At 43.8% G+C, this 21959-nt stretch overlaps 1 protein-coding gene across 4 annotated transcripts in view; it reads right to left on the bottom strand.

Moving 5' to 3' along the window:
- The window catches only part of TLK1 (tousled like kinase 1), a 230453-nt gene that overhangs the window by 27143 nt on the left and 181351 nt on the right, over nucleotides 1–21959 (bottom strand). For all 4 annotated transcript variants that reach the window (XM_040439214.1, XM_040439213.1, XM_040439216.1 and 1 more), the window contains 6 exons: nucleotides 12903–13013; nucleotides 10846–10982; nucleotides 4299–4487; nucleotides 3037–3103; nucleotides 341–438; nucleotides 116–197 (listed from right to left, as the gene is read on the bottom strand). In XM_040439214.1, the coding sequence (XP_040295148.1) occupies nucleotides 116–197; nucleotides 341–438; nucleotides 3037–3103; nucleotides 4299–4487; nucleotides 10846–10982; nucleotides 12903–13013 (684 nt within the window). The remainder of the gene's footprint in view (nucleotides 1–115; nucleotides 198–340; nucleotides 439–3036; nucleotides 3104–4298; nucleotides 4488–10845; nucleotides 10983–12902; nucleotides 13014–21959) is intronic.

Here is a 21959-nt window from a genome sequence, read left to right as displayed (position 1 = left end):
CTTGAAAACACAAGTTCGCTCAACACTACTAGTAGCACAACTACTAAAATGCCTGACCTAATGATAAAGACCCAATGGTTTAGTGTCAGAGACTGAAGACACACACAAACATTACCTTGTATACTTCACTAAAACCTCCTCGTCCTAGTAGATGAAGTAATAAATAACGCTCATTCAATGTAGGGTGATCTTTAAACCTGAAAAGATTGTGAAAAAAACAAAAATGCATGAAATATGGGGTGTACAGTCTCAATACCACTGACAGAAGAATAACCAGGCTCTGCCCCTCAGCAGATAAGGACACGTTCACTCATTGTGGGTTAGGAATATGTGTACTCACTGTGAATTATCTTCATTGTTAATTCTTTTCAGTTCTCGAATGTGAAGATTTCGAACTCTTTCCAAACGCTCCAACTCTGCCTGGATTTCAGCTTCTTCCTGCAAAATAACAAAATGGCAAGGTTATACCGCTATAGATGCCCATTTCATCTCCAAACAAGTAGTTAATATAGTGAATTTCACTGCTTGCCCCTACCCTGGTATTTCTTAAAGTAGATTTCAAACCATTTCTAACAATATCTACAGATATACCATTAATGTCCGAGAGGTGGCGGACCCATTACCAGGAGACCAACAAGGTCAGGTAGCCGACAGCATCCCCATCCGGGTGATGTTCCCACATGTGCGCTTCTCCATCTATTGATTATGGGAGAGCTTGCTTGGCTACCCCTAACTACCTATGGAGGGAATATCTCTTAAAGGGATTCTGTCATCAGAATTTAGGCCTAGAACCTAAACATATGGCGAGGTCCCTACTAATACGCAGAATCCTAAAGTAACCTTATCAAATGCGCCTGTGGCTCTATAATCATATAAAACAGGTTTATATAACCTGTCACTCACGTCAAAATGTGTCCAAGGGGGACGTCTCACGACGCAGGGTGCCCGGCTGCAGCCATCTCCTTTCGGTGCCCAGCGCCGCCTTCTGAATTGAAATCTCCGCCCTCCCTTCCATTAGAGCCGCCTACCTCAGTTCATCGTTCACTCCTGGCAGCGGCCTCATTATGCGAAGTGTGCATGCGCCGGCCGGCGCACTTCGCTAGAACCTGCCTTGGCCCCCCGATTACAGGCTGTGTAACTCAAGTGAATGGGGCTGAGCTGCAATACCAAGCACAGCCGCCATCAAATAGACAGCGCTGAGCATCAGAGCTCCAGTAAGTGTCATGGCTTCCTCAAACAGCAGAGTCTGACCCCCGCCAATCTCATATGGATGACCTATTCTGAGGATAGGCCATCAATATGAAAATCCCGCAAAACCCCTTTAACTGCAATCATACATAAATTTTCATGTTTTGAGAGGAGTTAAAGTAGTTGTCCCGTCAAAGACAATGGGGGCATATCGCTAGGATATGCCCCCATTGTCTGATAGGTGCGGGTCCCATCTCTGGGACCTGCACCTACACCAAGAATGGAGTGGGGAAAGGTGGTGAAGGGCGCAGTGTGCATTTCCGTTGGCCCCATAGAAATGAATGGGAGCGGTGGCCGCGCAAGCGTGGTGCACTCGCATTTACTTGAATGAGGAGAGCGATTGGCGGTGGCCGGAACATGGGAAACCCGGGGTCATCTAGCCACCATTCTCCCCCCAGGTACTGTCCAGGTATCGAACAGGTGAATAGTATTGCATTAGGGAACAGAACATTTACAGTATATACAGTATTACTACCTGCAGCAGTATTTCATTATGTCTGTCAGTGTCAACAGATATAGTAGAGTTAACACATGTTTTATGAGACGTGTTATCTAAACTAAATGCGTTAAGCAAACAACCTTCAATTGCTTTTCAATGGCTTTTGTTTCAAGATAACTCAACTTTCTTAACTCATCGTGTTAAGAGTTTGAGTGCTAACCCTGCTACATCTGTATGTAGAAGCAGATCTGTTTTTTTTTTTTTTTTTTAACACTAAAGTTTATTAACATGACAACATCACCTAGAAACAGGCAGCCATTTTACAACATCCCCTAAAGACAGGCGGCCATGTAAATATACACAGTAATGTAGTTACTGTAATAACCACAATAAAATCATTATTCCGACAACGTTTACTTATGACATCAATGTGTCCGGTGCTTATGTCCCCATTGTCTGATAGGTGCGGGTCCCAGCGGTGGACAGTTAAATGAAAGCCAGGTCACATGATACTTGTGAGGGTCAGATGACTGACACCATGTTTAGGCACATCCAGCTCTCCTATGGATGCATTTTACAGGACTAAAATGAGCCATACCATTTTTTTTTTCTTTAGGGAAAGGCTACTATATGGATATAATAAAAGGTCTGTAAGCAAACATTTAATTAGATGTATATTAGAAAATTGTTCAACATTCTGTTCTCAAGATAAATAAATGTAATCATTAAAGGGGTTATCTTATTTCTCAAACAGCCCCCCCTATGTGCTGGGCCCCTCCGTGTACAAGGAGAAGCAGCAGCGGTGCGGGGACCAGGAGCGGAGCGGGGAAAGTATATTACCTGTCAGGAGCCCGGAACATGGGTGGGGTGGCTGTTTGAGAAATTGGATAACACCTTTAAAATCGGAATACCTCTTTAACCCTATATAGTTTGTCAGTGCTGTAAGGCTGGACTTTCAATAATGGCATATAATCATTTACAGAGCAGATACGCCTCAGAGCAAAGCAGTAACATTTCCTTGGAAAATTAGTTAACAAGCTCTATAGTCTACAAGGAAACAGCCCCCTCAGGAACCCAAAGCAATTGGCTGAAATGTATGTGAGAACGCAGAAGACAATATTCCACAGACGGCAGCAGGAAACCAAATCAGCAGCCATTGTTCCAGCACGCTGCAGAGAAGAGGTGCCCTGAATACTATTTGTGAATTTTCCGTAATGTGCAAATGCGGCCATATTCACTGCAGAACATGGGTATGAGCACAAATGTTACACTTTAAAAGAGCAAAGAAAATACAAATATCCATCATACACTGGATTATTATAGAAAACATAATGACCAAGATGCAGTACCTTTTTCAAATGGCCGAGTCGAAGCTTGAAAATCTCTTCCTGCTCGTGATATTCAGCAGGGGTTAACCTAAAATAAAAAATAAGCCTGTTAATATCTGCAAAATCCAAGATGTAGTCTACAGTAGTCAAAGCACAGGATCCTAGCATTCCAGGCATAGCTTACTCATGACATTTCATCTTTTAAGTATATTGTTCCTACAAAGGAATAAAATGACCTCACTTCAGCTAGCCCCTCCACCAGCTCGAGGAAAATTGGAACTAGCTGTTGAGGACAATGAAGAAGTGTGTGTGGGGGGGGGAGAACTAAATGTCTCTCCACACTGGAAATAAAGTAGAAATCAACCTAAGAAATCAAATGCAAAATGTCCCCCCCCCCTTGCTCGGACACAGGCCTCTTACCCAGTTAAAGGGCTTCTGTTACCCCCAAAACACTTTTTTTTTTTTTGGGCTTGTTAAAATTCCTATTTAACTACTATTCCCTTAATAGGGATCTTACCTTTGTCTGTGGCTTCTTTTCCTTAAAAAACGATCTTTTAAAATATGCAAATCACTTCACTACCAGCAAGTAGGGCGTCTTCTCTTTTGGTGACGTCATTGGCGCAGGCGCACTGAGGGAGTGCTGAGGAGGCGAGCCTCCTTCTCTCAGAGCGCCTGCGCCAGATGAAGACAGGCGCGGGATTTGAAATGATGACAGGGCCAGCCGGAGGAGGAGAGCGCTCCCTGGCCCTGTCAATCAACAGGAGGAGGGGGCGCTTTTTTGCGGCGGCTACCAGCAAGTAGACGCCCTACTTGCTGGTAGTGAAGTTATTCGCATATTTTAAAAGATAGTTTTTTAAGGAAAAGAAGCCAGAGACAAAAGGTAAGAGCCCTATGTAGGGAATAGTAGTTAAATAAGGATTTTAACAAGCCCAAAAAAATAAATAATGTGTTTTGGGGGTGACAGAAGCCCTTTAAGCCAGTACACTCTGCTCTGCACTGATGAGGGGCAATCACCCCAAAACAGCTGTCTGCAGATGAGGTGCTGGCTTATTTAATATCCAAGTCATGTCTCAAGGCTCATTTTAAGAGCTGAACATTGACTTATAGGATAGCTGCCTTACATCTGGTGGCATTAAAGGCGGAGCTTGTTAAGAGCTCATTTGCATTTCTCCCCTCCCAGAATTCCACAGGAGCGTGTATGTCCTATAAGTCTCCTCACACCGATTAAGGCGCTCTCCCTCCACTGCAGAATACCTTTGACCCCCCAACCAGCAAAAACTTACAATTGGGGTAAACTAGGTTTCAAAAAGGGGTCATTTTCTGCTCCATTGACAGCTTTATTTTTCCTCTGCTTTGGTTCTGAATTCGAGGATGGGGACTGGGCGCTATTTGAAGATGGCGGTTTTCTCTTGGCCAGCTGCTTTCTCTGTCGTTCGATGTCTTCCCTCTGCTGATTTACCCACTCCTGTTGCCTGAAAAACAGAAGAAATGGACATTAAAACATATACATGCCTATAAAATATAAATTCATATTCCACCAAGACATCTGCAAAGAAACAGTGTTCTGGTGAGAAATGTGTTCAGGGATGGCCTCTGCTTAGAGAGTAGCCCTTGCAAGATTATCCGGGCCCCCACTTCTTGTATAGCCACCACAGAAGAAAAAAAAAATCAAAGGCTATGTCTAATACACCTCGACTGCAACAAGTAGACTAGTAAACTGTGACTACTCTTATCCCACAGTTATACTCTCCTCCCTAAAATCGCCCTCGTCTTGGTAGCAGACCATACGAGGACTGTCTCTCCACCTTAAAGATCACCATTTCTCCCCCTAACCATTATTTTCTAATGAGAATTTCCCCTCCTTCAAATTGTCTCTACCTCGCCCAGGTATCATTTCCAACTTCAGAGGTATCACCCCCTCTTTCAAAGAGGTCATCTCACCCCAGTCAGTCTCAGGTATCATCTACCTCACCTCACAGGTATCACCCCCCCCCCCCCCCCCCTTATGCATCTTCTCTCCCGCCTCCCCTAAGATATTGTACTCCTAAGGGTATTTTCCCACGTGACATAAAATCTGTGGTGTTTAAAATCTCAACTTCATGCTGTGGAGAGTGTCCGCACTAGAATGGTCATAGACCTGGACATGTGGTGAGGATTGCGATATGTCGATTTCTATATTTATATCATCTGGATATCTGCACTGGACTTCACCTGTAATACACAGGGTAAACTCTGCAGCAAATTAGCAGCATCTCCGAAATTAAAGCTGCACAAAAATCGGCACAATGTTTCAGCCAGATCCCCCCGCTATCACTTCTACCCCGCACCCCAATCATCTCTTCCAGTATTCTTTCCTCATCAGTATTATCTTTCTTCCCACAGAATTACCTTTCTATCAAGTATCACCTTCCCCCTCCAGTATCATCTCAATGCCCAATATCTTGTGTAATTTCTCCTCCACAGTATTATCTCTCCCCTTTCCTCTTATTCACCCAAGATTATCTATCCCCCAATATCATCTCATCCCCTCTCACTACCATCTCCCCACAAGTGGCAGCTGCCGGGTCGGCAGCAGTTCCTCTCACCACGCTTGCAGCATAAGCAGTTCTCCTTGCAGCAGGAGCTATCAGCAGCCCTCACCCGCAGCTCCTGCGCTTTCTAACATGGGAGGAAACCTTTCTCCCGGCACGTTACAAAGCACTGGAGATGTGAGAATAATGGGTAAAAGCTGCTGACAGCGCCTGCTGCAAGGAGACCAGCATATCCTGCAAGTGTTGTGAGAACAAGTGGTGGACCAAACAACTGGAATATCAACGTGTGCAACTACAGCAGCACCCTGACCTACCTGTACATCAAGATGCAGGAGGGATTAATACCCAGGAGAAAAAAAATTAAAATAATAAATTATCTACTGTACCTCCACTTTATAAAAAGAAAAGGAAGATAGGAGCAATCCCTCCAGCAGTCATTTTGATCGTCTTTTCACAAAAGTTTTAACAAGACATACCGTATTTTTTGCTTAATAAGACACTTTTGCCCGCCCCCAAAAAAAGTGTGTATGAGGGGGACTAGAAGAAAACGTAAGGCAGCTCTCACCTGCAGTAGTAGAAACACCTGAGGAGCACGGATGCCGCTCCTGGGTGCGGTGAAATCCAATATAAGAAGGAGAAAAGAATCCGTCTCTCTCCAGGTGAAAAAATGAATAACTTTATTCCAGCGAATTAAAATCCGTACAGGTGTACATGTACACCTGTACGGATTTTAATTCGCTGGAATAAAGTTATTCATTTTTTCACCTGGAGAGAGACGGATTCTTTTCTCCTTCTTATGAGGGGGACTGGCAGTGGGTCTTATAAAGCAAATACTAATGAGCGTTTTCATTAAGGAACCGCTCATAAGTATGAGGGGAGCGGTGGTGTACAGTTAGCTGTACTCACTGCTCCATGGTCTTCTCTGGGCCCGAGCAGCATGGTCTTGACTGCGTACAGCGTCAGGATGTAGTGTGTCCACAATGACCTGACTCTGTGCAACATCTGGTCACAGTGCAGCATGGGCCCGGAGAAGACCAGAAAGCGGTGAGTGCAGAGCTCCATCCTGCCAGGCAAGTCTATTTAGTTATTTTGGGTCTGATCTGAGGTCTAATATGGGAATCTGATCTGGGGTTTAACCCCTTAAGGACCGGGCTCATTTTCACCTTAAGGACCAGGCCATTTTTTGCAAATCTGACCAGTGTCACTTTAAGTGCTCATAACTTTAAAACGCTTTGACTTATCCAGGCCATTCTGAGATTGTTTTTTCGTCACATATTGTACTTCATGACACTGGTAAAATGAAGTCAAAAAAATTATTTTTTTTGCACAAAAAAATACCTAATTTACCAAAAATTTGAAAAAAATTAGCAAATTTCAAAGTTTCAGTTTCTCTACTTCTGTAATACATAGTAATACCCCAAAAAATTGTGATGACTTTACATTCCCCATATGTCTACTTCATGTTTGAATTGTTTTGGGAATGATATTTTATTTTTTGGGGATGTTATAAGGCTTAGAAGTTTAGAAGCAAATCTTGAAATTTTTCAGAAATTTACAAAAACTCAATTTTTAGCGACCAGTTCAGGTCTGAAGTCACTTTGCGAGGCTTACATAATAGAAACCACCCAAAAATGACCCCATCTAAGAAACTACACCCCTCAAGGTATTCAAAACTGATTTTGCATACATTGTTAACCCTTTAGGTGTTGCACAAGAGTTATTGGCAAATGGGGAGGAAATTTGAGAATTTCATATTTTTGTCAAATTTTTCATTTTAACCCATTTTTTCCACTAACAAAGCAAGGGTTAACAGCCAAACAAGATTGTATCTTTATTGCCCTGACTCTGCCGTTTACAGAAACACCCAATATGTGGCCGTAAAATACTGTACGGCCACACAGCGGGGCGTAGAGTGAAAGGTGCACCATATGGTTTTTGGAAGGCTGATTTTTATGGACTGGTTTTTTGACACCATGTCCCATTTGAAGCCCCCTGATGCACCCCAAGAGGAGAAACTCCCTAAAAGTGACCCCATCTAAGAAACTACACCCCTCAAGGTATTCAAAACTGATTTTACATACGTCGTTAACCCTTTAGGTGTTGCACAAGAGTTATTGGCAAATGGGGATGAAATTTGAGAATTTCATTTTTTTGCCTAATTTTCAATTTTAACCCATTTTTTCCACTAACAAAGCAAGGGTTAACAGCCAAACAAGATTGTATCTTTATTGCCCTGACTCTGCCGTTTACAGAAACACCCCATATGAGGCGGTAAACTACTGTACGGGCACACAGTAGGGCGTAGAGTGAAAGGTGCGCGGTTTGGTTTTTGGAAGCCAGATTTTGCTGGACTGGTTTTTTGACACCATGTCCCATTTGAAGCCCCCCTGATGCACCCCTAGAGTAGAAACTCCATAAAAGTGACCCCATCTAAGAAACTACACCCCTCAAGCTATTCAAAACTGATTTTACAAACTTTGTTAACCCCTTTAGGTGTTGCACAAGATTTAATGGAAAATAGAGACACAATTTCAAAATTTCACATTTTTGGCAGATTTTCCATTTTAATATTTTTTTTCCAGTTACAAAGCAAGGGTTAACAGCCAAACACAACTCATTATTTATGGCCCTAATTCTGTAGTTTACAGAAACACCCCATATGTGGTCGTAAACCGCTGTACGGGCACACGGCAGGGCGCAGAAGGAAAGGAATTCCATACGGTTTTTGGAAGGCAGGTTTTGCTGGACTGTTTTTTTTGACACCATGTCCCATTTGAAGCCCCCCTGATGCACCCCTAGAGTAGAAACTCCAAAAAAGTGACCCCATTTTAGAAACTACGGGATAGGGTGGCAGTTTTGTTGGTACTAGTTTAGGGTACATATGATTTTTGGTTGCTCTATATTACACTTTTTGTGCAGCAAGGTAACAAGAAATAGCTTTTTTGGCACGTTTTTTTTTTTTGTTATTTACAACATTCATCTGACAGGTTAGATCATGTGGTCATTTTATAGAGCAGGTTGTCGCGGACGCGGCGATACCTAATATGTATACATTTTTTTTTATTTATATAAGTTTTATACAATAACTTCATTTTTAAAACCAAAAAAATGTTTTAGTGTCTCCATATTCTAAGAGCCATAGTTTTTTCAGTTTTTGGGCGATTATCTTGAGTAGGGTCTCATTTTTTGCGGGATGAGATGACAGTTTGATTGGCACTATTTTGGGGTGCATATGATTTTTTGATCGCTTGCTATTACACTTTTTGTGACGTAAGATGGCAAAAAATGGCTTTTTTTACACTGTTTTTATTTTTATTTTTTTACGGTGGTCATCTGAGGGGTTAGGTCATGTGATATTTTTATAGAGCCGGTCGATACGGACGCGGCGATACCTAATATGTATACTTTTTTTTTATTTATGTAAGTTTTACAGAATGAGTTCATTTTTGAAAAAAAAAAAATCATGTTTTAGTGTCTCCATAGTCTAAGAGCCATAGTTTTTTCAGCTTTTGGGCGATTATCTTGAGTAGGGTCTCATTTTTTGCGGGATGAGATGACGGTTTGATTGGTACTATTTTGGCGTACATGCGACTTTTTTGATCACTTTTATTACCTTTTTTGGGAAGTAAGGTGGGCAAAATTTCAATTTTCTCATAGTATTTATTTTTTTATTTTTATGGCGTTCACCGTGCGGGGAAAGTAACATGACCATTTTATAGATCAGGTCGTTACGGACGCGGCGATACCTAATATGTGTAGTTTATTTTATTTTTTTAATTTTTATTCAGTGATAAATGTTTTTTTTTTTATCTTAACTTTTTTCACTTTTTTTTTACATTTTTGTGACCCAGACCCACTTGGTTCTTGAAGATCCAGTGGGTCTGGTGTCTGTATAATACAGTACAGAACAATATATATTGTTCTGTACTGTATTTTACTTACACTGAACAGATCTGTGCTTTTAGCACAGATCTGTTCAGCACCATGGACAGCAGGACGCCTGAGCAGGCGTCCTGTTGCCATGGGAACCCTCCCCGTCTGCTCAGAACTTCGCAGACGGGGAAGGGTAAGGACGGGGCTGAGGGGGGCTCTCTGGGGGCTCTCTCCCTCTCCATCGGGGGGCTGCAAAGCCACAGCAGCCCCTCCGATGGAGAGGGAGGGAGCTCCCTGACCAATGACAGTTAACTTTTTCCATACAGCGGTCCGTACGGACCGCGGTATGGAAAGGGTTAAACGGCTGACATCTTCACAGATGTCAGCCGTTTATACCAGGGTGCCAGCAATGTGCTGGCACCCTGGTATACCCACTAGAAGCCAACGATCGTTCATGGGGAGGCGGGCGGGGGATCGCGATCCCGCCTGCCGCACCGCCCGCCTCCCGCAACGCCCCCACCGCCTGCGACACCCCCCCCGCACCACCCTCCGGCATAAAATCGTGCAGGGGTGCAGGGGGGGGTGAAAAATAATGATTTTAGCCACTCTAAAGTTTCTGATCCCCGCGGTCAGGGACCGCGGCGATCAGAAACTGCAAAAAGCGCAGCAAACCGCAGGTCTGAATTGACCTGCGGTTTGCTGCGATCGCCGATACGGGGGGGTCAAATGACCCCCCCCTGCGTTGTTACGGGATGCCGGCTGAATGATTTCAGCCGGCGTCCCGTTCCGATTAACCCCTGCGGCGCCGGAATTCCGAATTTAAGTCAGGACGTACCTGTACGCCCTTGGTCCTTAAGGACTCGGGAAATAGGGCGTACCGGTACGCCCTGCGTCCTTAAGGGGTTAATATGGGAATCTGATCTGGGGTTTAATATGGGAATCTGATCTGGGGTTTAATATGGGAATCTGATCTGGGGTTTAATATGGGAATCTGATCTGGGGTTTAATATGGGAAACTGATCTGGGGTATGATGAAGATTGGGTGTCTAATGAGAATGCTTTCTGATTCTCCTCCTCTAAAAACTAAGTGCATCTTATAAAGCAAAAAATACAGTCTATGTTACATATTTCTCCAACTAATATTTATGCTGATCGAATAGAAAAAGCAACCAGATACTCATAGGTTAAGATAGAAGGTTATCCAGTCAAACTGAACTGTACTATGAGGACTTTTCCATGAATGACCTCTGAACACAGGCTTTCCTGAATTTTCCTTAAACTAGTTTACTATGCCACGTTGAGTATTTCTTTGCTAAAAGCCCCAGATAGAACTTTCCTCAGCTGATCTTTTCCGCCAGTAAAAAAAACAATGACCTCATCTGGCTCACGACTGATAATTCGAGAAATTCCATAACAATTGACTAACTTGACAAGGTTTTGAAAAGCAAATCCATCTGTCCACTGCTCAGTAAAGGAGGCCCCGTGCCGGACCGTGGTGAAGTGTCCCAGGCGCAGTCGGTCCTGCATGCTCTTCTCTCTGCTCGCCAGCTTCTCCTGAGTGCTCTGTACGAAACAAGCAGGACATCCATTAGCTTTCACACAATACTCACTGGGCTGTCCAGTTACATTGTAACCCTGTATGCAGAACGGAGGGACGGGTCTTCAAACATGACAAGAAATTATTTATATAAGTAGTCTCTGGGAAGGGGTGATTTATAGTGCGCTATCCATTTAAAATCAGCTCCAGGGTCTTCAGTGGTCATCACTAAGCAGATAGGATGAAGTTGACCAGTATGGTTTCCGTCCACAAATATTCCTAGCTGTGTGTAGCAGACAGCAAAGCGTCCATATGGAAATATAGAAGTACAGCAGTTACCATCGGAAACAAGGCACAACACAGTCAATGCCAGGACAGAAGCCATCGTTTCTACAACTTAGCAGTAGCATACCGTTAGATCCGCAAAAACTGGAGCAAGCGTAGACTAAGGCCACTTTCACACTGGCGTTTTGGCATTCCGTTTGAGAGATCTGTTCAGTCTCTCACAAGCGGTCCAAAATGGATCAGTTTTGCCCTAATGCATTCTGAATGGATAAGGATCCGCTCAGAATGCATCAGTTTGCCTCCGTTCAGTCACCATTCCGCTCTGGAGGCGGACACCAAAACGCTGCCTGCAGCGTTTTGGTGTTCGTCTGATGAAACCGAGCCAAACGTATCTGTCCTGGCACACAATGTAAGTCAATGGCGACAGATCCGTTTTCTCTGACACAATCGAAAAAGGATCCGTCTCCCATTGACTTCCAATGGAGTTCATGACGGATCCGTCTTGGCTATGTTACAGATAATACAAACGGATCCGTTCATGACGGGTGCATGCGGTTGTATTATTGTAACGGATCCGTTTTTGCAGATCCATGACGGATCCGCCCAAAACGCGAGTGTGAAAGTAGCCTAAGGAGAAATGGAAGGTGCCCTAATTTGTTTTCATGATGGCAAATACATTTTAAAATGATTTTAAAACTTAAATCAACCTTTTAAAATAGAAGAATTAAAGAGCATCTGTCTGTAGATTTGTCCCTATGACACCGGCTGACCTGTTCCATGTGCGCTGGGCAGCTGAAGACATCTGTGTTGGTCCCATGTTCATATGTGTCCGCATTGCTGAGAAAAATTGTTTTATTATATGCAAATGAGTCTCTAGGAGCAATGTTTTCACTGCCTGGTCCTGTCAATCAAAGTGCAGAGACTAGGTGTAACAGTAACGCCCCCGTTGCTCCTAGAGGCTTATTTGCAAATATTAAAACATAATTTTTCTCAGTAATGCGGACACATATGAACATGGGACCAACACAGATGCCTTCAGCTGCCAAGCGCTCATGTAACAGCTCAGCCAGTCTCATAGGGACAAATCTGCTGACAGATGCCCTTTAAAAAGGAATATTCCTACAAAGAACAATTATCAACTATACACAGGCGGCCACATCGCTGGGCCCCTGACGATTATTAGAAGTGGTTGTGCAGTGATGAGGAGTTTGAACGTAAAAGCAAATGTTGGGTATATAAGTGACATGAACATCGCCATTCATAGTCCTTCTCATATTGAGAGAAAGAAGAGCTTAAGACCCCTATCCTAGTGATAGTGGCAGTACCAAAGGAGGGACCCCCCCTAGTGATCAAAAATGTATAACCTTGTTGGTGGATAGGTAAAACAAGTCCTAGGGTTTTTTTTTTCAATGCACCCTTCTCAGTCTATGGCCTTATTCAGATGGTTGTAATGCAGCCACATTTTAGCTTCCATATTACGGCCTGGATGGTAGTGCGGTTAATGTCAACCAGATTTTGACTGCCATAGGGTTCCATGGTAATCTCAGTCTGGGTCACTTGAACATCGGAGAGTCCTGGTCTTGAGGCCATAGTATGGAGGCTAAAATGCAGATGCCGTACAGCAGTCTCAATGCAAGGTTCTTTGCCGTGTCCCAACTCACCTTTTCAATAAGAAGTTTTTTGCTCATTGAAATACATTTATTTAACCTTTCTTTGTACTTTTCGAGAATTTTTTGCTGTTCATCTATTTGTCGTCGAAGATCACAGTTTGTCTGGAGGATGAAAAGAAAAAAATAAATAAACGAATTATAAAAATGCTACAAAACGACAGGTCAATTTTCCTCCAATTTAAAGTATTAACGTAGATTATGATATTTATATAGGATGTATAATGAGTCTAATAATCAGAATAATAAAGCCATGAACGTACGTATAAGGGTACTTTCACACTTGCGTTGTTTGATTCCGGCAGGCAGTTCCGTTGCCTGAACTGCCTGCCTGATCAGGCAAACTGTATGCAAACGCATGTCATTTTTTCTGACTGATCAGGCATTTTCCAGACTGATCAGGATCAAAAATGCCTGATCAGTCTGAAAAATGCATTGCAATACCAGATCCGTTTTTTTCGGTGTCATCAGGCAAAACGGATCAGGTATTTATTTTTTTCTCAATTTTTAAAGGTCTGCGCATGCTCAGACCGGAAGGACGGATCCGGCATTTTGAAGAACGGATCCGGCACTAATACATTCCTATGGAAAAAAATGCCGGATCCATCATTCAGGCAACTCTTCAGTTTTTTTCGCCAGAGATAAAACCGTAGCATGCTGCGGTTTTATCTTTTGCCTGATCAGTCAAAATGACTGAACTGAAGACATCCTGAACGGATTACTCTCCATTCAGAATGCATGGGGATATGTCTGATCATTTCTTTTCCAGTATAGAGCCCCTAGGACGGAACTCTATGCCGGAAAAGAAAAACGCTAATGTGAAAGTAGCCCAAGACCCTTAAAACTATAATTTTTTATAAATCAATCTAAAACCTATTGCCCAAACTATGGTTGGAAAAGAATACCAGTCAATAACCCTAATGATACAGAAAATAACACAAATCAATAATAAAGCGCATGCGGATTGAACATGTCCTATTCTTATCCGTTCCGCAGACAAGCATAGGCATTTTGACAATGAGGCCCACAAAACGTTTGAGAGGCACACAGCATTTATCCAGGGTTTGTGAACTGTCAAACACATAGTGTCGTGTGAATGGGGCCTTTAGCTAGCATGATGAAAAGAACTTCTGCTAAAGCAGTGTTTCGCTGATGAGGTTTTGGGTTGAAAAAAAATAAATAAAAAAAAAACTCAAATTTTTTAAAAATATTTATTCATTACTCAGGTATTGTGCATTGATGACCAAATGACCCTGCCTGGTTATCTACGGTAGATTGGAACCCGTGTGTTGTGGACCGCAAGAAGCAGGTCCTCAAAACACGGGCAACGGCTGTGTGAACATCGCACCATGGTGCTGACCCATTGCCTTCAATGGATCCACAAGACGTAAGATAAAGCGAAAGATAGGACATGGCACAGACCCGGAAGCCCGCTGAAACACACAGAAGCCCTTCTGTAGGTTTCCGGGTCCGTGCCTCCACTCCACAAAAGATAGAACATGTCCTATCTTTCGCCTTATCTTGCGAATCGTGGACCCATTGAAGGCAATGGGTCCGCACGGCGATGCAGAATTCACACAGCTGTTACTCGTGTTTTGCAGACTCATGGTTTCCGGTCAACAACACTGGGACCTGTGTAAATGGGCCCTAAGGTTGGATGACAACCCAATAGCCAGACAGATGCAGAGTTTCCCTTTATGCCCATCAATAATCCCTTTTTTTTTTTTGTCACTGCGCTTTTAAAAAACTTTTGATAGGTCACAGAGATCCGCGGAGGTCTGAGTGGAGCGACTCCCACCGATCGCTAGAATGAGGAGAGAGAAGCGCTCACTAAGCTCGCTCTCTCTCACTGCAAGAGACAGACTCAATAGAAAGTCTATGGGCTGTCTTGATTTCACCTTCTGTAGCAAGGAGAGAGAGAGCGCGCTCTAAGTGGGCTCGTGGGGGTCTCAGCACTCAGACCACATCAATCAAAACCTTTGAAATGTTTCTATGACATATCAAAAGTTTTGCGAAAGCTCAGCGACCCTTTGACATTTAGCGTTTATTGGCTGAGATACTCTGTATATCTGATGCTGGGCTGCAGCCCACGTGGGTAACAGCGTACAACCCCAGAGATCATTATAGGACCCTATGACACTTTTTGCATTTTTGTGTTGAGATTTCCTAGAAAACGGACCATTAATAAAGACCAAACACTGCTAAAGAAAAGCTGGATTCAAAGCCGGAAGCGATTTAGCAAAAGGAATTTTCCATGTATGTAGGTTCTTTTGTGTCTAGCGGAGACCATTACCATTCATCTGCGCACTCGGATTGTGCTACCAGCAGCCAGAATAAACCAGCCTGCTCCTGGAGACATCCTCTGAATCTAAACTAATTCCTTGCTTTGCAATAGTTATTCATAGGAGATGCACTGCTGGTTATTTATAGGACAATTCTACGAGATGTATAGCAGCCCCGGATTAGCGGCACAGACTCCATCCAGCATCCAAGAAGTGAAGTCACTAGAACATGGCTGAAACCATCAAGGACATTACAAGGACTCTGCTCTGACCCAATATAAAACCGTGCAGGGATCATGTGCACATCTAAATCCGGTAACAAGACACGGGTAGAAGATGCTGCCACGAAGATGTAGTGCATGCAGAGTTTACTGGATGCAAGTGCCATTTAAAGGGAATCTGTCACCTGTGCAAGCGCAGTAGTACAGTGCTAAAGCTGGCTGGGAGAATGGAACCCGTAGAGCTTGTGCCCCCAATCACAGAGATGCACACGCAGCTGCAAGCACAGTGTGCTGTCAGCATCCGCATTTGCGGAGCGCGGCCCCGATCTTCAGGTCCGCAGCTCCGCAAAAGATAGAACATGTCCTATTCTTGTCCGCAGCTTGCGGACAAGAATAGGCATTTCTATGGGGGTGCCGGGCGGGTGTGTTGCGTATCCGCATTTTGCGGGTCCGCAACACACCACGGACGTGTGAATGGAGCCTTAAACACTCTAGCCTTTTTTATTATTGCATTTTACTCATTTTGGGGTAAAAAGCATTTTATTAGAAATGCTCAGGCGTTTTTAAGATACAAGAGTTAAAAAATAAATAAAATCAGTCCGTTTGCAGAGTATGGCTGGTTTCACACGGGCGTTGCGGATTGGGGCCGGTGCGTTCAGTGAAACTCGCACTATTTTGCAACCAAGTTCAGTCAGTTTTGTCTGCGGTTGCGTTTAGTTGTTCAGTTTTTTCTGCGCGGGTGCAATGCGTTTTGATGCGTTTTTCACGCGCGTGATAAAAAACTGAAGGTTTACAAACAACATCTCTTAGCAACCATCAGTGAAAAACGCATTGCACCTGCACTTGCTAGCGGATGCAATGCGTTTTTCACGCAGCCCCAATTACTTCTATGGGGCCAGTGCTGCATGAAAAACGCTGAATATAGAACATGCTGCGATTTTCACGCAACGCAGAACTGATGCATGAAAAACAACGCTCATGTACAAAGCACCATAGAAATGAATTGGTCAGGATTCAGTGCAGGTGCTATACGTTCACGTCACGCATTGCACCCGCGCAGAAAACTCGCTCGCGTGAAAGGGACCTATCACTTCTAAGTCCCGTCAGCCGATGGCTTATGTGAAGCTTTATCTCTGATCTCCTGAATACATAAACACTCATTTCAGCCATATGATTATCAGTTCAGCTATAATGATTGTTTACGAGTTCAGGAGATCAGCGATAAGGCTTCACATGAGCCGTCTGCTGACGGGACTGATCAGTAATATTCTGCAAATTTTTAACCCCCTGTATTTCAAAAATGACTGAACATTTTTAATAAAGACAAATTGAAAAATAATTTGTTTTAGCTTAAAAATGAGTAAAAAGCAATCTTAAAAAATGCCCCAAAAGGTGTCCATAACCCTTAAGGAAAAGCAAGATTATAAGGGAAAGAACAACAAGTCAAACCTATTAAAACGTGTTTTTCCAAGATGAACATACTGATGGCTTGTTCCTTAGCATAGGCCATCAATATCAGACCAGTGGGTGTCCGAATTTCCACACGCCTGATGATCAACTGCTTGAAAGGGCTGTGCGCTTATGCCGGAGCTACAGCCTCTTAATTTATTACCTCGGTCCATCTACCTGTATCGGCAGGAGGCTGAAATACTCTGTTCTGCTGCTACTAAGTAGACGCTGTGCAGACAAATGCAGGTAAACATTTCAGAGATGGCTGCAGTTGTGCCAAAAGTGGGATCCCCATCAATCTGATATGAATGGTCTATCCTAAGGAGAGGCCATCCATATGCTGATCCCAGAAAATAAGAAATACCAGTTTTCTGTTCCCGACACTATTACTGGCATCTATTCAGCTTTTCCACTTTGTGTATGGATGCTGATTGCACACAGCTATTAGTATGCACAATTGTGCAGACACCTGAACTTCTCATTCATACATGATCAACATCTTATTCCCTAACCTTAGATTCAGAGCATTTCTTGGCATTAATTCTGGCAATCAATCCACGTGGGCACTGCATTCACATGGCGTACAAGCTAGCATCACCAGTGAGGCCAGTGATTGGAGGCAGCAGGCACGGGCATGTACTGTATGATATTGCACCAGAATAATTACAATAGGAGCGACGGAGACCACTTAAAGGGGTATTCCCTTTACATACAATGGGGGCATTGTCTGATAGGTACAGGTCCCAACTCTGGGACCCGCACCTACACCAAGAACAGAGCGGGAAAGGTGGCGGAGGGTGCACTGCGCACAGCCGCCCTCCATTCATTTCTATGGGGCTGGCTGAGTTATTTTTGCCGGCCCTATAGAAACTAATGGGAGCGGTGGACGCAATAGCGGTCTGCCCCCATTCACTTGTATGGGGAGAGCGCTTGGCGGTGGCTGGACCCCAGCCACCACTCTCCCCGCTCCGTTCTCGGTGTAGGTGCAAGTCCCAGAGGTGGGACCCGCACCTATCATACCATGGGGTTATATCCTAGCGATATGCCCCCATTATCTGTGATTGGAATACCCCTTTAAGTATCAGTGCTGGGGTGGAAGGGGAGCAATGTTTAATCTTATAGCTTTTCATAGTCCCAGACTCAAGTTATTAAACTACAAGACAAAACCCCCCAAAAATGTCTAAAACTTAATATATCAGAAAAGACAATGATTTAAATGCAAAGTACATTTCTACAGTATCGCTAGTGGAAGCGTAAGAATGTATTTGCTGTTCTGCCTCCCTCCCCTCTTGCCAGTATAAAGGCTGCCATCTTGATTTTTCTTTAAGAGAGATGAGGAAACATCTATAGTTAATCCGGATAAGTCAAAGGCATGCTGCCTGCTCTAGAGAGCTTTGCTATAGAAGGATTATCCATAACAGCTGAATCAAGAAGTTTCTCCATCTTATCTAGGCACAGGGTGCTTGTGTGTCTGTATACAGAAAATGTTTACCCACTCCATACAGCAGCTTTTATTCGGAATAATAAATAATGTTAAACGGTTGTCACATCACAGATGCTGGCGGCATGTTATCAGGCTATCCCACCAATCTCGCTAGGGGACCAATGGCTGTGCCACCAATATCTTGATGAGAAAACAGCCTTAAAGGGGTTGTCCTGTCATATACAGTGCTGCCCATAATTATTCATACCCCTGGCAAATTTTGACTTAGTTACTTTTATTCAACCAGCAAGTAATTTTTTGACGGGAAATGACAAAAAAATGTCTCCCAAAAGATAATAAGACGATGTACAAGAGGCATTATTGTGGAAAAAAAACAATTTCTCAGCTTTTTTTTTTTACATTTGAGCAAAAAAAGTGTCCAGTCCAAAATTATTCATACCCTTCTCAATAATCAATAGAAAAGCCTTTATTGGCTATTACAGCAATCAAACGCTTCCTATAATTGCAGACCAGCTTTTTGCAGGTCTCCACAGGTATTTTTGCCCATTCATCTTTAGCAATGAGCTCCAAATCTTTCAGGTTGGAGGGTCTTGTTGCCATCACCCTGATATTTATCTCCCTCCACAGATTCTCAATTGGATCCAAGTCTGGACTCCGGCTGGGCCGCTCCAAAACGTTAATGTTCCTGTCTGCTAACCATTTCTTCACCACTTTTGCTGTGTGTTTTGGGTCATTGTCATGCTGAAATGTCCACTGGTGCCCAAGGCCAAGTTTCTCTGCAGACTGCCTGATGTTGTTGTATTGCTCTTTTTTCATGGAGCCGTTTACTGTGATTAGGTTCCCTGGTCCATTGGCTGAAAAACACCCCCAAAGCATTAGGTTCCCACCACCATGTTTGACAGTGGGGATGGTGTTCTGTGGGTTGAAGGCTTCTCCTTATTAACGCCTAATGAAGGAAACATCATTGTGACCAAACAATTCAATTTTTGTTTCATCTGACCATAACACAGAAGACCAGAAGTCTTCTTCTTCGTCCAGATGAGCTTTTGCAAAATAGAGAGCTTTTGTGTGCCTTATCTGGAGAAGTGGCGTCCTCCTTGGTCTGCATTGTGCAGTGTCCGTTGGATTGTCTGCCTTGAGACATTGCCACCAGCAGAGCCCAGATTCACCAGGATGGCCTTGGTGGTGATCCTTGGATTCTTTTTCACCTCTCTAACTATCCTCCTGGCCAGCACAGGTGTCACTTTTGGCTTCCGACCACGTCCTCTGAGATTTTCCACAGTGCGGAACAACATCTTGTATTTTTTGCTTAAATGTAAATAAAAGCTGAGAAATGGGTTTTTTTCCACAATAATGCCTCTTGTACATCGTCTTATTATCTTTTGGGAGACACCTATGTCATTTCCCGTCAAAAAATTACTTGCTGGTTGAATAAAAGTAACTAAGTCAGAAATTTGCCAGGGGTATGAATAATTATGGGCAGCACTGTATATTGATGACCGATCCTCAGGATAGGTCATCAATATCTATTCAATGTTGTTCCGACACCAGGCACCCCCCTCCCCCGATCAGCTGTTTGAAGTGGAGGTGGCGCTCCATGTGAGTGCTGCTTCCTGTTCATTACACTGCCCGTCGTCTCAGAAGCGCAGTGTAATGACGAGTACTTGTAATTACACTACGTCACTGCTCCACAGGAGACAACTCATAGTGTAATGTCAAGGACCTCCTCTTCAAACAGCTGATCGGCGGGGGTCCCGGGTGTCAGACCCCCACAATAGATATTGATGACTATCCTGAGGATATGTCATCAATATACACTGAACAAAAATATAAAACGCAACACTTTGGGTTTTGCTCCCATTTTGCATGAGCTGAACTCAAAGATCTGAAACATTTTCTACATACACAAAAGACCCATTACTCTCAAATATTGTTCACAAATCTGTCTAACTCTGTGTTAGTGAGCACTTCTCCTTTGCCGAGATAATCCATCCCACCTCACAGGTGTGGCATATCAAGGTGCTGATTAGACAGACATATTGCACAGGTGTGCCTTAGACTGCCCACAATAAATGGCCACTCTGAAATGCGCAGTTTGATCACAGAGCAAAATGCCAGATGTTGAGACGTTTGAGGGAGCGTGCAATTGGCATGCTGACTGCAGGAATGTCTACCAGTTTCCTGTGCAATGAATGTTCATTTCTCTACCATAAGCTGTCTCCAAAGGCATTTCAGAGAATTTGGCAGTACATCCAACAGGCCTCACAACCGCAGACCATGTGTAACCACACCAGCCCAGGACTTCCACATCCAGCATGTTCACCTCCATGATCGTCTGAGACCAGCCACCCGGACAGCTGCAGCAACAATCGGTTTGCATAACCAAAGAATGTCTGCACAAACTGTCAGAAACCGTCTCAGGGAAGCTCATCTGCATGCCTGTCGTCCTCATCGGGGTCTGGACCTGACTGCAGTTAGTTATCATAACCGACTTGAGTGGGCAAATGCTCACATTCAATGGCGTCTGGCACCTTGGAGAGTCGTTCTGTTCACGAATCAGTCCCGGTTTTCACTGTTCAGGGCAGATAGCAGACAGCGTGTGTGGCGTCGTGTGGGTGAGCGGTTTGCTGACGTCAACGTTGTGGTTCGAGTGGCCCATGGGTGGCGGTGTGGGCAGGCGTATGTTATGGACAACGAACACAGATGCATTTTATTGATGCCATTTTGAATGCACAGAGATTCCCTGACGAGATCCTGAGGCCCATTGTTGTGCCATTCATCCACGACCATCACCTCATGTTGCAGCATGATAATGCACGGCCCCATATTGCAAGGATCTGTACACAATTCCTGGAAGCTGAAAACATCCCAGTTCTTGCATGGCCAGCATACTCACCGGACATGTCACCCATTGAACATGTTTGGGATGCTCTGGATCGGCGTATACGACAGCGTGTTCCAGTTCCTGCCAATATTCTGCAACTTCGCACAGCTATTGAAGAGGAGTGGGCCAACATTCCACAGGCCACAATCAACAACCTGATCAACTCGATGCGACGGAGATGTGCTGCACTGCGTGAGGCAAGTAGTGGCCACACCAGATACTGACTGGTTTTCTGACCCCCCCAGTAAGGCAAAACTGTGCACATTTCAAAGTGGCCTTTAATTGTGGGAAGTCTAAGGCACACCTGTGCAATATTCATGCTGTCTAATCAGCACCTAGATATGCCACACCTGTGAGGTGGGATGGATTATCTCGGCAAAAGAGAAGTGCTCACTAACACAGATTTAGACAGATTTGTGAACAATATTTCAGAGTAATGGGTCTTTTGTGTATGTAGAAAATGTTTCAGATCTTTGAGTTCAGCTCATGCAAAATGGGAGCAAAACCAAAAGTGTTGCGTTTATATTTTTGTTCAGTGTAAATAGCTGCACAACCCCTTTAGGTCAGCCACAGATATCCGCATTGACACCTCCAATAACACACAGATCCATGAAAGTGTTATATTTACAGAGATATGAGGGGTGAGCAGCTGTCAGACTGCCGCCCCAGGGGGAACTAATGAGGATGTGTATACCATGATTTATAGCACTCCATTATACAAGTGTAGAAGTCACACAAGTCCACGTATACCTGCACAAACATTAGTAGCAG

The sequence above is a fragment of the Bufo bufo genome, chromosome 7, assembly GCF_905171765.1.
Source record: "Bufo bufo chromosome 7, aBufBuf1.1, whole genome shotgun sequence".
Classification (NCBI taxonomy): Eukaryota; Metazoa; Chordata; class Amphibia; order Anura; family Bufonidae; genus Bufo; species Bufo bufo.
Note: the sequence above shows the minus strand (reverse complement) of the source record. Positions and strands in the feature narration are given on the sequence as shown.